We start from the raw sequence: 16,801 nt of genomic DNA, 5'->3' as shown, positions 1-16,801 counted from the left end.
AATCAATATCTTCAGCTACATCACGATCACTAAAATTTAACAGTGACTTCTATTATAATTGTATGTAGCACTTTTGGCAATTTTCTGTCATGTCTTGATGGCTGCACTTAGCCCACAAGTCAGTTTGACTTGAAGGTAGTTCGTTAGTGTGTCCAATTATAAATTAAAAAGGTCAATTGATAAAATTAACTTACCGATGCAATCTTTGAGTCAGGGAACATTTCTTTTGCTAATTCTGAGAAGTGATCAGCAATAGTTGCGGGCAAATTTTGTTCGGCAACAAATTGGCAGAAACTTGTCACTTTTCATTCTGCAGACTTCATCTTTATGACCAATGTTGTTAATCTTACTTTTAAAAAGTAATTAACTACAGTTACAAATTCTTTCTCCCAAAAAGTAATCGAGTTAGTGACTCAGTTACCTCAATGAAAAAGTCATTCAGTTATTTTTTTTTTCAGTTACCTGGAAAAAAAAAAGTAAAGAAAAAAAACATAGTAACCTTTGCTATGTTTGGAAGTCATGCAATGTTGTGAATCAACTGTTAAAGTTGTTAAAATTGCTCCCGTTTTTGCATTAGTTCCCTTCTGTCTAGGGATGCACGATATCCATTTTTTGAAACCGATATCGATAACTTCCTGCTCCTCAAAACCGATACCGATATCGATAACGATAATAAATGTATAATTACAATAAATTGTGAACATTATTATAATGAACAAAACAAAGACAAGAACAGTCTTGACTTCAAATAAAGTGCCAATATTTATTTTTTTCAAATAAATATAATTTGAGTCTATCACAATCAGTTAGTCAATATAATTGAAGATGTGTTCCCTGAACAATGAGCACTGAACTAAAACATAAACCCAACAGGTATTGTGCTTTGTCATCAGATAAAAATATTTGGTGCTACAGGATACTGTTGTGGTCTTGGTCCATGAAACAACTTTCTTAACCTGGGAGACAGGTTAGGACAGCAAGCCTATCAACAATAACCAAAAGGCCTCTCAATAACTTACTAACTTATAACTAACACTGTAAACATTATATAGTAATGTTTATTACTCATTCCTCATAACAAAAATATGGTACAACAAAAAGGATTAATGGCTTGCCTTATAATAATCAATATAAACGGCAGTGAGTGAACCCATATTCAATAAAGTATGAGGTTTATTCTCTGCATAGTATAAAATCCTACCTAGCATGCTGACAGGACTAACATTACACGACAACTATTATATGTATGTATAGCATAGCACACTAGCTTGAGCTACTAGCCTTAAGCATTGGCTGGCTTCTATAACGCAACAACTTAAGAAGTTCTGTACATATGACCCTTCACCACCGAAGTAAACATATATTGCACATCCATATGTTATAGTAAACATAAATACTTACAGACATATATTTCCGAGGTGGAAACGTAAGTAACAGAAAGCATTCACGATTGTCAATGCTAACGCTAGATACAGCATTGTGTAAAGTGAATGAGTTTGTGGGCCAAATTATAGATGCAGCGAATTATTCTGACTGGCAGGTGGCAGCAATGCCCCGCAAATGGTCAACTGATTTCCCAGCCAGCGAGCACAGTTCATACTGTATTATCGGTCCTATTAATTATGTTATTGGATTTATTGGGATGACGTCATAATTCCTATTATCGGACCGATAATTATCGGACCAATAATTATCGTGCACCAGTACTTCTGTCTACTTTAGAAATGTGAACGTTTTAAAGCTATTTAATGATCTAAAGATAGATTCAAGTCAAGATTTTGCCGATTTAGGAGTATTTTGGATAAAAAGTTACTTAGGTTCGCTAGGAAGGTTCACTACAACAAAGCCTTTCTGAGGAGTCTACTGTTTTAAGATGGCTTTTTACTCACGCCGCCGTGTCTGTCATTTCGCATGTAGTTCTATATGCATGTGATATCTGGGCGTAGATTGTAGACTGTCGGCTACAGTCAGGAAATATTGGAGCCATCTAGCCTAGCATCGCATTTGCTACAGCGTCACAACAAACACTCTTCTCTCGCCGTGTCTCTGACTTTTCTCGCGTCATTCAACCAACGTAGTAACGCACATTGTCTCGTTGCCGAAATGGTGACAAAATGCGAACGGAGAAAAAAAAAGGAATTAACGAAAAATATAGATTTTGAACGTACAGCGTACACATTTAAAAATCAGTGCTCACTTGTACAAATTACGCCGAAACCGTACAACTTGACAGGTATGACTAGACAACGTTTTAAACTGCCAAATCAAACCAGAGGAAACCACGGAATCTCCAAAAATGGATTCAGCACGACGTAGATGAGACTCTGGGACCTTCTGTGCTGTGCTTGGTTGTGTGAACTCCTGGAATCGCCTATATACATGCTTGGAAGTGGAATGTTCTAGTGCTGCAACAGTTAATCGATCAACTCGAGTAATGTGATTAGAAAAAAAGATTCAAATTAAATTTTGCTGCTTCGAGTAATCGTTTAATTAAAGTGGCGTCGTTGTGGTTTGTTTTGAAAGTGTTTGCTTTTAGTTTTATTGATTTGGATGGATAGACTGCCCTCTAGTGGCAACTGTGAATATGATAAAACTCATTTTACATGGCTGAATCCAGCTGCTCCCTGTTAAGACCAACAAAAGCTAAGTTTTTGTTTGGGCTAATGTTTTTTTTAATGCATTCGGAATTTAGTTTATAGGTACATTTAGCCGTTTTTGTGGGAATATGTGTTTGAACACTTTAAGAGCATTGTATAAAAAAATATTTTAGCATATTATAGCATCTAAGCTAGCCATTTATTCTTTTGTTGCACTTAGATCCTCATTTATTTATTTTTTCATACCGTTTCAGGCTCAGCTCAGGTATTTTAATTTTTTTTGTTTCTTATCTGATTACTCGATTATTCGATCTAACTAGTTCATCGATTAATCGACCACTAAAATAATCGATAGCTGCAGCCTTAGAATGTTTTGAACAGCGTCAGCGTCTAATCGCCAGTTTAGATCTACCTTGCCATACGTCTTAAATCGAGCAGACGATAAGTTAAGGATGTGCTCTATTGCTAAAGGGTCCACCTAAAAGATTGCATGTTTGTTCTCATCACTTTGTTGTTTGCAGATATCGCAATAAAACTTTTGGACCGTATGATTCCATTTCTTGTTTTATTTAAAACAATTGGCACATGTGCAAAACAGGTCAATAAATCACAATTTATAAAAATATTAGAAAAATATTCACGAAGGTGGAGAATAGATCGATCCATCAACGTAAGTGTTGTTGTGAGGCACATCAAGTTGTCTTCCCTTGCCTAACAGCGTTTTCTACCTGTAAACAAATGAACAAAAAACATGTAACACTTTAATTTATGCATTTAGGGTAAAATGCCAGTGTATAACTTGCAGTAGATGAGTGTTTGTTTTCCATTTCTTTATCGTTGAAGATATTGCAAAGCTAATGATGGCTCAGCAGTGACTCAACACACAGAAATGTAGTCAAACTGAACAAAATTGTACCTGTTATTGGTTTGGGGTGGCACTGTCTTGGTTCCACGTCTGCCTTCCTTAACATAAAATTCCCATATCAATATATAAGAATACTTTCAACTGGATGCTTCGGAGCTTTTCAGGTCCCTGTTTGCATTTCCATCCACTGCCATTAAATCAATAAAATCCGAAACAATTTTGGTTGTGGCGACTCTCAGCCATTTCTTCATGTTGTTCTCCCATGTCATGATGATGGCAGATGGAGGTGGCATTTCCAAATGGTCTTTTTTTGAGAGATTTTGATGAGTGATGCCACTCCAGCTACACTGTTGTTTTGATTAGAGAAAGTGTAAAACGGAAGTCGCAAGCAGAAATGCGGAAGTACCCCGGAAAATTCTCTATACAAAACTCCGTATTTAAATCATTGGCTGTCAAAACTGATTGCTTTGTATATTTTTCAGCTCGCTCCATCGCTACCACTGCAGGAGGACTTTGTCTATCACTGGAAGGCCATTACACATTATTACATTGAAACATCAGGTAAGATTTCTTTTAGATGGTATTATAGACTCAGTATAGTAACCTATTCACAATTCATGCACATTTCTTAACACTTACTTTCACACACTGCACTCTTGCCGTTGGTAGTGAAAGTTACATGCTTGGCATTCCAAGAGTTTAAACCAGTGCTGTTTAGGCATGTTGCTGGGGTTACCATCCTTGAAAATATGTTACAATTAGTTCAGAAATCTGTATGTTTATCTTCTGAGTCTTGTTACATGCTTAGCACAATTATTGCTTTTTCAGCGTGTAGGTGTCATGCTGACATCCACAACATGAATAAATAGATGAGTGATTATTTGGAGCGAGTGTGCTATCGGTTTGAGTTGGTCAAACATTATTGCACCGTTATGGAAAACTAAAAAAATAATAACCCGGTTATGAAGGAATCGCTGTGTAGAAAATCCTTTCTTTGGGGAAAGTTAACACTTTGGCAACAATGAAACTAAGCACGATCTTCATATTTAGTTTCCATACTGTGAACAACATAAACTTTTCATTTTTTGCTTAGACAATGGTCATTGTAGAAGTTTTTTTTTTTTTTTGGTATATAAGATTGCAGTGATTAGAGTTGTTGGTTCCGTCATGCAAAAATGTTGGTATGTACCTTATCTTTACATGTTTCTTTCTGCTCTTAGATGACAAAGCGCCAGTCACTGACACCAACATCCCATCCCACTTGGAGCAGATGCTGGAAATTCTGACACAGGAGGAGCTAGAAAGGGAATCTGGGGAGACAGGACCCTGCATGGAGTATCTTCTGCATCACAAGATCCTGGAGACGCTTTACACTTTGGGCAAGGCAGATGTAAGACTCTGACGTGTTTTAATACGGCATTGGCCAAATTTAATCGGATGATGTTGGTAGTTAGATGGATGTTTCCCGTGCAGCATTTTGAGGATAAGTATAATGTAAACTGGATGGCTGTTTGAAGGCTGCTTTCCCATTAGTGCCCTCCAGGAATGAAGCAGCAGGTGCTGACTTTCTACACGAAGCTACTGGCGCACATCCGTCAACCTCTTCTGCCGCACATTAATGTGCACAGACCAGTTCAGGTGTGATGATAAATAGTTCCAATATTTGTGTCAGTCACACTTTCCTTATTGAAGTTTGCCTCCAGGATGGGTTGTGTAACACACTTTCAACTTATTTCTGCCAGAAACTAATCCGCCTGTGTGGGGACGTGCTTGCCGCTCCAACAGAAAATGAAGAGATTCAGTTCCTCTGTATAGTTTGTGCCAAACTGAAGCAGGACCCATATCTTGTCAACTTCTTTCTTGAGGTAGGTTGCGATTTCACGACTGTCCTTAGTTTGTGTCGTTGATGTTGATGATGTACGTAAAACACGTTATCGTCAATCGACAATTTGTATTAATGCAGTAGTGATGTCATAATTAGTTATTTGTACGAAAAACACTCGGCTACTTTTATACATATGCAACATGATTAAAGGTAATGACTTTTTTATTTTGTTATTTGTTTTTTTATAACATATATAAAAGCATAACCCTTATTTGTAAAGATGCAATGGTCGATGGGTTGGCCAATCAATCGGGCCCCATTTAATACATTTTGGGGGATTGGTTATCTCTCAGTCAATCACTAAAAATATAATCAATGTTGTCTACCAATCACGTCAAGTCTCAGTCTGCCACATTAGCCTGCTAGCATTTGGTTGTTGACCAATGCTAAAAGGACCAACGGAATGTCAAAAATGCATGCTGTTGTTAGTGAAAAAAAAATTGGGATGGTCAAAAATGAAAGATTAGCAGTTTAGTCTCTTAAAAAATAGTTGCTTTTTAAACCGCAAATTAGGGGTGCGACCTATACGCGAGTGTATATGGTACTTATTTGTGGTGTTATTTCTAGAACAAGAGTAGGAGAAGTGAGAGCAAGAGTCCAGGTGGGACGGATGGGCTGAAGGATGGCATGTTGGCTCCCGACACTGGTCAAGAACATGTAGAAGGTAGTGAGGCGGCACAAGCTGCTGCTTCGGTCCCAAACCCAAGCAACAATAACAACAATAATTATAATCTGGTGACCTCGCTGCTCAACCTTACAAAGAGCCCTGTGAGTAACATTCACTCTTAGATGTACCTTTAGAACAAAAGGTTTGATTTCCTGATTTGCATCCTGTTTTCCAATGTTTAGGATGGTAGGATTGTGGTGAAGGCTTGTGAAGGCCTGATGCTGCTGGTCAGTTTACCAGAACCTGCTGCTGCCAGGTGCTTAACCGAGAACACTGAGCTCTGTGAGCTTTTGACCGACAGGCTGGTCACCCTTTATAAAGCCCTTCCACCATCCATGGACCCTTTGGACATTGAGACAGTGGAGTCTATCAACTGGGGGTAAACCCTTTATTTTTATAATTATTCAAACACTAAGCTGATTGTGTAGTAGTACTAATCAACTGTCCAATTAATCCATGACTAGAGCTGGCAATCTTTGGGCACCTAACGATTCGATTACGATTCAGAGGCTCCGATTCGATTATAAAACGATTATTGATGCACCCCCCCTCCTTTTTAAAAATTAATTTATTTTATTTATTTATTTATTTTTTTAATGTTTTGTACATTAGTTCCAAAATTGTTCAAAAATACTCTCAGGCTAAACCAAACTACTATTTCAGTATCAAGTTAACATATAGCAGTAAACAAATATAAAAAAAATAACAGTAAATTAAAAACTCCAGTCCCTATTCTGTATCAGCAGCTTTAAACTACATTCAATTAATTTAATGTTGTGAATTAACCATTAAAGTTGTTAAAATTGCTCCCGTTATTCCATAATTTCCCTTTTGTCTACTTTCGACATGTGAAAGTTTTAAAACTATTTTAAAGATAGATTCAAGTCAATATTTTACCAATTTAGGAGTATTTTAGATAAAAAGTTAATTAGGTTTGCTTGGAAGGTTCGCTACAACAGCCTTGCAGGGAAGTGTACTGCTTTAAGATGGCGGCCGTTTACTAACGCCCGTATCTAACTTTTTGTAGATGTGCTGCTAACGCTACCGAATCTATATTGCATCTAGTCCTATATAAATGATATCTACCGTAACATTATGTGGATGTACTTTGTAGCAGCTTTTCGGCAGCAGTCAGGTATGTTGTTGTGTTTTTTTATCTCGTGGCATGAGTTGAGCTAGAGCCGTGAGTTGAGCATTGGCATTACCCGAGGGGCCGGGTAATGAGAAGCATGATGTTTAGCTACTCTCGCTCCATTCCTCATTGCGTCCCGAAGACCGCGCGGCGCGCTGAGTGTGTTGTACTTCCGCTTTACTTGACATATTTCAATAATCGGAATTTGGATGTTTGTGAATCGTTCTCGAATCTTCCACGGCCGAATCGCGAATAATCTAAGAATCGAAAATTTTGCACACCTCTATCCATGACTATAGATTAAATAAATAGTCAATACTCATTTTTTGTGACTCTTAACTCTAATGGCAATGTTTACGTAAATGTACGTTTAAATTTCTTATCAGACATCACACTTTTGGTCAGAACAAATTATTTTAACATGTGCGGATTGACCAAATATACCGGAAATCGTATGTTGGAATTCGCCCGGCCAAGCCACACGGAAACGGCGACAGCCGAACGGAAATGGTGCTCCGCTGCTTACCGCTTCCGTGCGCCAACCGAGAAGGCGGAAATTCCGCGTGTTCACCTCTTGTGTTAACCCTTTGTACTGACTCCATGTTCCAAAAGTTTGAAGAAGGCTCACCGAAAACAGGTTAACAATTTATTCGTCGACAATGGTCAAAAACAAGGCAAAAAACAGACGACGGAGGAACAGGTCTGGATCCAAAACAAGGCTACATAGAAAATGTTACCCAGCAGCAAAATCTGTGTTATCTCAGTGTCCAGTGTTTTTTAAGTCCATGGTGGAGTAGGCCGGGCCGAAGGTGTGGCTGAGTGTTGTTTCGGGGCCATCCCTCTGTGGCCGGTTTTGGGCGGTTAGGTTCGTCCGTGGATGGGACGTGGTTGCCACAGCGACCGACGCTGGTCTTGACGTCCCAAGCGCCTGCTGTCAACTTTGTTATCCGGGCTGGCTCTACTTGTTTTAGGACAAAGCGCGCTGCTCTTTGTCCTTGTTGGTGTTCGGGAGAACTGATTGCAAGAGTTGGTGCATCAATCTTGCTCGTGACGCACACGTTGGGCTTCTGTGATAAGATGGCGTTGTGTATCTATTCTGCTTCCTTCATTAAACTATGGTTGTTTAATGTTCGCTGTTTAAAAAAAATTAAGAATCAACAGGTAGCTATCAAAATCTTCCATTAGAATGGTGTGTATGTTAGCTCACTAGCTAGCATTGACGGTGGTAGATATCCCAAATTTTTTTGACTGGATTGGACGTCTAGCGCTGTCAATGGCACAGAAACTAGAGCATTCACAACCAGCAATAGACAGTCTTTTGTGGGCATTTACAGGTCGCTTCTTGTTCATTTTAGGGCAATTATAGGCTATTTCCTGTTAAAAATCAACAGGAAATGATGTGAAATGCCCCAAAATTAACTCACTGCCTGGCTGCCGCTGACAGTCATAGACATCCAAACTGTTGGAAATAGGAGGGATGGCAGCGAACATCGACTAGTGATAAATTCATTCCAATTCACAGCAAAAGGACAAAAATAGCTTGTTTTTCTCTTTATTAGTTGTTTTGGAGAGTATCCAAGTCGTGCTGCAACGACTAATCTAGTAACTCGAGTAATTCAATGAGGAAAAAAAAGCTCGAATCGAGTATTCCTTACATTTGAGTGGCGTTGTAATGGTTTGTTTTGAAAGTGTTTGCATTTAGTCTTATTGATTTGGGTGGATACACTGCCCTTTAGTGGCAACAATGAATATGAGATTACTCATTTAACATGGCTGAATCCAGCTGCTCTTTGTTAAGACCAACATAAGGTAAGTTTTTTTTTGAGCTAATGTTTTTTTTAATGCATTCGTATATTAGTTTATAGGTATATTTAGCTATTTTTTGTGGGAATAACTGTTCGAATGATTTGTTAAGAACGTGTAAAAAAAAAAAAAAAAAAAGCATTGTATCGCATTTAAGCTAGCAGACTTTTGCTATGCAAGTTAACCAGTTGTTCTTTTGTTGTCCTCATTTAATATTTTTTTTACCGTTTGAGGCTATGCTCAGGTATTTTTATTCATTTTTAAATGGATTTATTGCTCTTGTGTAATGAAAGTGCAATTCTGCATCGTTTGGAAAAAAAACACTCGGGAATTAGATTTTGTATTCACATTTAATGCTCTTTTGAAAGTGCAATCTTAGCAGGCCTTTATTTTGCACCTCTTAAAATTTATTCTGTACTGCATTAAATGTTCCTAATCAGATTACTCGATTATTCGAACTAACTAGTTGATAGATTAATCGACTACTAAAATAATCAATAGCTGCAACCCTATATCCAAGAATGATTTTCTCGACCCATGTATCGCTAATTGTTGTATCGCCATATCGTGAGATCATTGTTGTCGTGAGCCGTGTATCGCAAATCATATCGTATCGCGAGGTACCCATTGGTTCCCAGTAGGGATGTCTCCATCCAGGTTTTTGCACTTCCAATCCGATACCGATATTGTTTAGCACTTCCGATCCGATACCGGCCTATCTGAGCATGTATTAAAGTTTAACGTTATTTAGCCTCCTTACTTAGTTGTCAGACTCATGTTAAAAAGGGTTTTAGTACTCTTGATAACAACTAGCCAACTAAATTAGGGGAGTTTGAATAACATACAATGGTTGGTAACAAGAAACTGACCTGTTTTTTTTTTCAGTGATTACCACAAAACATTAAAATAACAAACAAAACATTATAATAAGAAACAGAAATGGCATATTCAGTCAGTAAAACTTGCAAATAATATTGTAAACTGTCTTAAAAAAGCAAAACATACAAACAACCTCAGTGGAAAATAGGGTTAACTCAGCATCAGTTCTCTGCTCTTGTACAACTGTAGCAAGGCTTTAAAAAAATCAGTGCAAATAATACTATTTTAAACCAAACATGACTTCTACTCCCCAATCTTCTCCCCACTTTGTTGCTCCATCTATTCTACACACTTCCTTCAGCTGTTTGCCCTGGATGCAGTCCCAGCATGATGGTTAGATTTTTTTTCTACAAAGACAAGCATTTCAAGATGCTCAGGTGACAGCTGATATTTTTACGAATAAACTTTGAAATTAAATTGCAGTCATAATGTAGGAGATGTCACGGAGGTAAATTGGGAGACGGTAACGCTAGTGTGCTGAAGGTGTGCCGTAAAATGCGGACCGGATTTTAGGGAAACCAAAGCAAAAACTGGAATGGATTATGTAAATTGGGGCGCTGGAAAACCTTGACCGGGTTTTCTTTAAAAACTGGATCGGGAGTCTGGATCGAAATTATTCCGTGTCGGCCGATCTGATACCGATGCACAATTTTATGCGCATATTGGCGGTAGATCCGATCCAAATATCTGATCGGAACAACTAGTGATGCACGATAATGCATTTTTCAGCCGATAGCGATAACCGATAATTTCCTCCTTGTTCCAACCGATAACCGATAATGTCAAGCCGATAATTCTATTAAAAGATTTATGTAAAATTTTAAAGTATACACAAGAGAAAATATTGCTTTGCAAAAATATTATTGCTCTTTTTTCAACATCAAATGTGAACAAGTAGTAAATTCCAACATCTAAATAGAGAGTCTGACATTGTGTAATGGTAAACTTTTGGCAACAATTACTTACAGAGTAAATACCTAAGTTGCACAAAAATGGCTTTAAAAGTAAGCCATTCCTAACGTATACATTACTACACAGCAAAAACACAACTCCTTAAAACTAGTTAAATTTCCTTGTTTTCAGTGTAAATCTATTGGAAATAAGTGAAATTAACTGCCAGCACTTCAAGTATATTTCACTCGGATTTCTTGAAGAAAAATAGCCAGCTGAAAATAAGCTTAACAGCCTTATTTTAAGCAATAAATTGTTATACATAATCCTAAAAAAAAAAAAACTTGTCAGAAATGTTCTTTATTCAAGAATATGTATGGTTCAAAACATTATTCTAAAGCAATTTTTTCTTGATTTAGGTGAAAAACTACCTTATTTTTTTTAGATGTTTGGGCTTAATAAGAACAAATGGCAATATTTAGTTCAAGTAAGTGGAATAATCTGGCGCATTCATCTGTTAACTAGTCTTTAACACTCAAAACAAGATGGGGAAAATTATTTGACTAGATTTAAGAAGAATGATCTGATTAAGACGTCATAAATTTAAAGCGTACTGAATGCATTACTGACTGGATGACTTCTTTGTGTGGTTTGGTGCATGTTACAATTATCAACTAACCACTGTGCCGTCATGATAAACATGCTTACTTGACATCACTTGTCCAAATGTCCGTGGTAAAACTGATGTGATCAGCATGTCTTTCACGAAGAATCGTGGTCGTATAAACTGCATTACTATCGGGCCATTTCGGGAATTTCCTCCCGCCTGTGCCCTTCAGTCCGTCCGGCCACCAAGTTAGCACCCGCGCCAGGCCTCTGTCTTGAACTGGAGTGGCAGCAGCAGCTAAGTTCGTACCGGATATCCGCCCGCCCGGGCTGGCTCGCTGCAGCGTATGAGGTGCAGCAGCATGGCTCTGCTCTGCCAGCCTAGAGCGAGGCGGCAGCCTGCCGGATCGGCGGGCTCCGTCGGAAGACAGCTACTTGTCAACTCTCGGTCTCGTGAGGTGTTTAGCCATAAATGGGAGTTTACCACCCGCTTTGGGCTGCATTCCCAAACAACCCGACTCCGGGTGGACCACAGCGTCTCTGTATCGTCACAAGCCCCGTAGCTTCCTTTATAGTTTATTAGTGTTTACAATAGATTTAGCATTCGCGCTAGCAGCAGCCTCGTATTCGTTCCAAAAATCTTTGCGATGCAGTTTTAAATGGCTGCTGGGTTAGTGGTGTTCAATGAGGACGCTTTCTTTACGCCTCGTGGAACTTCTGCAGTGCATGTTTTGTAGATGGCGAGAGCGTCGTTTATTTCATTTCACACACGGGAAAATCAACGCACGCTAGTGAGAGCGCCTCAACACTGATGTGTAACACCGCCTTCTCTATGACGCCGTACTCCTCAACCCCTTCTCCCACAGGGGCTTCAGAGAGGGGAGGGTTTGAGCAGGCGGCAGTGGAGAAGTGGAGAAAACTGCTTCGGTTGCGCACATTTGGAGGCTAAATCAAGTATATAATTATCGGATTGCATTATCGGTTGATTTTTTTTTTTTTAATCTGTATTGTCTGTGTGACGTCATAATTGCCATTATCGGCCGATAATTATCGGTAACCGATATTATCATGTATCTTTTGGAACAACCCTAGTTCCCACCCAAAGTTTGTGGCAGCCCTATTGATCTTTTTTTCCTCTGTGTGTGTTCTTTTCAGTCTTGATGTGTATAATGTGAAGGAGGATACAGCAGTGTTTGCAGGGAAGAGGCCACTCATCTCTTTCCTCTCTTGGCTGGATTACTGTGACCAGCTCATTAAAGAGGCTCAGAAGGTCTTTAGCAGCTCTTTCTAGTGTCACCTTGTCGCTGAAATGGTAAAACAAGATACAAATAAGTAGTATTTTGTGCTTTCAGTCAGCGGCCTCTGTGATGGCCAAGGCAGTGCGAGAGAGATTCTTTGCGTGCGTTATGGAACCGCAGCTCATGCAGACGTAAGTCCCGTCCAACTCAAGTCAGTTGTCCTACTTTCTGTGTCAGGATTTGCATCTAACGTCAGTTCGCTCGGTCGTAGGTCTGAGGTGGGCATCCTCACGTCGACAGCGCTGCTAAACAGGATCATCAGGCAGGTGACGTCTGAGGCACTGCTTCAGGAAATGGTTTACTTCCTGTTGGGGGAGGAGAAGGAGGCAGAGACTCCATCTACGATCACTCAGAAGCCCCTCAGACACCGCCTCATCGAACACTGTGACCACCTTTCGGATGAGGTCGTCCTCACTCTTCAGTCATCCTGTCAATTTGGCTTTGTCTTTCAGAATCCTTTCTTTTTCTAGTCGTTTTACCACAAAAGCACTGACTCATGTTATCTACCAAAGCCTTCAAATAATATCTGACAAAGCTATTGTGCACATTGTCCTCACAAAAACGGAGGATTAATTATATCAGAAGTCGGTGACAGCTTCTGTCAGCATGTTGCTGTCGTGCTACGCTGACGACTGAGCCTCATTCCTTCACCCCACTCTCATCTACAGATCAGCATCATGACGCTGAGGCTTTTTGAGCAACTCATCCAGAAGCCCAACCAGCACATCTTGCACAGTTTAGCGCTGCGTAACCTGGAGGAAAGGAACTATCTGGAGAACAAACCTCCCGAGGAGCGAGAGCCCATTGAAAACGGCCAGCCTCATGATGCTGTGTAAGGATCCCCGACCCCAGCATGGAGAATCATCTTATCATAGGCAATAAAGCAAATGCACCAGCATGATGTGCTTTTGAAATGTGCAAGCAATTCAGCATTTTTAATGTAATGCACCATATGATGTTTTGAAGTCCTGAAGTATCAACGGGAGCTTGCAATGTAAGATATCATGTTTGAAACAAATGTCATATCTAGATTTCATTTTGATTAAAAAAAAAAAAAAAATCAAGGTAGATATTCAAAAGAATAAGTTTTACAACAGTGTTGTTTTTGGCAGCCATTTTAATTTTCGTCTTTTGGACGAAAATACTTATTAGTCTTAGTCATATTTTAATCATTTCAAAATGTGTTTGTCTCTGTAGTTTTAGTCAACGAAAACTCAAGACAAATTTGTCTAGTTTTTGTCGACATTTCTCAAAATGTTTTCGTTTATAAACTTAAAAAGTTTTACTCCATGAATAAATAAATTAATAAATAAAGGTTTCCAACAATTTCAAATGAACATGACAGACGACAGACACATAACTTCTACAAGAACATCACCCTTTTCATAATGATAATACACACTCAGCAGGAAAATATCACATTATTTGCAATCAATTAAACTCACCTGGATGACACGAACTGTATGTAAAATGTTTTCCAAGAGTTTGCGAAGACAGAGTCACCGCGCTAAATAATAATGCTAACATGAACACTACAAGTGAGCTAAGTTTAGTGTGATGAAAGCAACATGGCATATCTAGCCAAGATAAGGGGGGGTGCAGAACGTCGCATGAGTGACACGACTAAACACTGTTAAATGAGTGCTAACTACACATACAATAAGAAAATATCGCACATTGTGAATTTATGACCGAAAAAGCGAATTTTCACCTCGTTCTCATGTCGCCAGACGACAACTAGGATCCATCTCATTATGTTTTAGTCTCCCAAGACACATTTTCAGCGCGACATCGTGACGTTATTTTCTTGGAAAAAAATTGTTCGTTGACAAAATATTTTTTTTATCGTCATCGTTGATGAAAACAACACTGTTTTGCAACAAATGCAATTTGGCTTTGCAAAATGTGTTCAGCACAAAATTGTTTTTGCCCAGAAGCAAAATTGCTTAAAAGTTAATATATTTTTATTTCCCAAAAAATACATGCAGTACACTACAGTTGTCCAGTAATTATTTTTTTTAACCGATATCCCGATATTGGCTAAGCCCCAAAATCCGGTACTGATATCAAACCGATATATGCGGTAGTAGACTTAACATATTAAGGCTAATTGTATTGTGATGCCCTACTGGATGCTTTAATGAGAAATGTACCAATTTCAAGGTTTTCTGAATAAACATTCTGGGAAAAATAAGAGAACAACTTAAGCTATGGAAAAAGTGCCTATACTGCACCACTATATATTTTTGAAGGCAACATGCATATGACCATTATGGAGAAAAGCAATATCGATATTATCCAATATCATTTTCATTTTTTGTCTGGCCATTTTAATCCAAAACAAAGTTTTTTTTCCCTAAATAAATGAAAAATACTGTACTTAAAATATGTGCTTGTTTTATAAACAAAAAATGAAATATGAAAGAAACCGGCATGATTAGACTATTTTGTCTTTACATTGAATATGGCCACTGTAATGATTGTGTGCAAGTACTAACAATTGTAAATGGGTAAACTAAGCGAATTTGGAATTTGCATGCCATTTTTAGCCATAAAAAAACAAACTCGACTTTTTTTTTTTTTTCCAAAATTGTTCCCTGATGTTAATGGTTATCATGGACTTCATGTTTGCAGACACCTGAGAAAAAAAAATCATGACAAAACAGCTTATAGCGCATACATAGCAATGTCCTACTGTAACATTCAACATATTGTAAATGGTCAATAATTGCTGTATGGTTTTGTTCAGTGACCTGGAGGAAGACCCTTTGTTTGGTGACGACCTCTCTCCAGACAGCAGGCTGTCCTCCGATTGGCTCAGCCCCTCTCCGCCCCAGAGTCCGGACCACTACAAGTCAGACGGGAAAACCGAAGTCCACAAGATTGTCAACAGGTTCGTGAGTCGCTCATTATACTGCAGAAAAATGTCCCGTCGTCAGGGGTGGATCTAGAAAATTATTCACGGGGTGGCAAGAGGGCGGCAGGAACTTTTTGAGGGTAGCAAATATTTAATCATGGTATAGTGCATAATCGATTCTTTGGAAACTGATATATTCTGCGACGAATCGATTCAAGAGCCTTCGATCAATTTAATGCAAAATTACGAAGAAATTTAACACTATCAGTTCCTATTTACCTAAAGCTATAAAAATAGAAATCAGTTTTGGTGTGTATGTTTTTTTTTTTTTTACAAAAACGGAATCATTTTGCATTATGTTTGAATTATGTTCAATTTTGCTTAACAAATCTATTTTTACATTCCTAGTGTGACATATTGATTCAGAGTTTGCTAAGAAATCAAATGTAGGCACTATAAAAAGGCCCAAGTGTTATTTACAAACTGGCATACAGTAACAGAAACTTAGCTTCATACAATCTTTTTATAGAATTATTATTACAGATCCTTCTAAAAAAATTTGCATATTTTGATAAAGTTGATTATTTTCAGTAATGTACTGATAAACATCAGACTTTCATATATTTTAAATAGAGGTGTGCAAAATTTCCGATTATTCGCAGTTCAGCCGTGGAAGATTCGAGAACGATTCACAAACATCCAAATTCCGATTATTGAAATATGCCAAGTAAAGCGGAAGTACAACACACTCAGCGCGCCGCGCGGTCTTCAGGGCGCAACGAGGAAGAACGCAGCGAGAGTAGCTAAACATCATGCTTCTCATTACCCGGCACCTCGGGTAATGCTAATGCTCAACTCATGCCACGAGATAAAAAAACACAACAACATACCTGACTGCTGCCGAAAAGCTGCTACAAAGTACGTCATCCACATAATGTAATGGTAGATAACATTTATATAGGACTAGATGCACCATTGATTCGGTAGCGTGAGCAGCACATCTACAAAAAGCTAGATACGGCCGTTAGTAAACGGCCGCCATCTTAAAGCAGTACACTTCCCTGCAAGGCTGTTGTAGCGAACCTTCCAAGCAAACCTAATTAACTTTTTATCTAAAATACTCCTAAATCGGTAAAATGTTGACTTGAATCTATCTTAAAAATAGTTTTAAAACTTTCACATGTCAAAAGTAGACAAAGGGGAAATTATGGAATAATGGGAGCAATTTTAACAACTTTAACAGTTGATTCACAACATTAAATTAATTGAATGTAGTTTAAAGCTGCTGTTACAGAATGGGGACTGGAGTTTTTTATTTACT

At 38.4% G+C, this 16,801-nt stretch overlaps 1 protein-coding gene across 2 annotated transcripts in view; it reads left to right on the top strand.

Moving 5' to 3' along the window:
* fhip2a (FHF complex subunit HOOK interacting protein 2) overlaps nt 1-16,801 on the top strand; it is a 39,240-nt gene that overhangs the window by 2,072 nt on the left and 20,367 nt on the right. For both annotated transcript variants that reach the window (XM_057848333.1, XM_057848332.1), the window contains exons 3-13: nt 3,945-4,023; nt 4,683-4,852; nt 4,996-5,100; nt 5,205-5,327; nt 5,915-6,115; nt 6,197-6,393; nt 12,481-12,595; nt 12,678-12,754; nt 12,835-13,027; nt 13,292-13,455; nt 15,373-15,516. In XM_057848333.1, coding sequence (XP_057704316.1) covers nt 3,945-4,023; nt 4,683-4,852; nt 4,996-5,100; nt 5,205-5,327; nt 5,915-6,115; nt 6,197-6,393; nt 12,481-12,595; nt 12,678-12,754; nt 12,835-13,027; nt 13,292-13,455; nt 15,373-15,516 — 1,568 coding nt within the window. The remainder of the gene's footprint in view (nt 1-3,944; nt 4,024-4,682; nt 4,853-4,995; nt 5,101-5,204; nt 5,328-5,914; nt 6,116-6,196; nt 6,394-12,480; nt 12,596-12,677; nt 12,755-12,834; nt 13,028-13,291; nt 13,456-15,372; nt 15,517-16,801) is intronic.

This window comes from Corythoichthys intestinalis, chromosome 10 (assembly GCF_030265065.1).
Source record: "Corythoichthys intestinalis isolate RoL2023-P3 chromosome 10, ASM3026506v1, whole genome shotgun sequence".
NCBI lineage: Eukaryota > Metazoa > Chordata > Actinopteri > Syngnathiformes > Syngnathidae > Corythoichthys > Corythoichthys intestinalis.
Note: the sequence above shows the minus strand (reverse complement) of the source record. Positions and strands in the feature narration are given on the sequence as shown.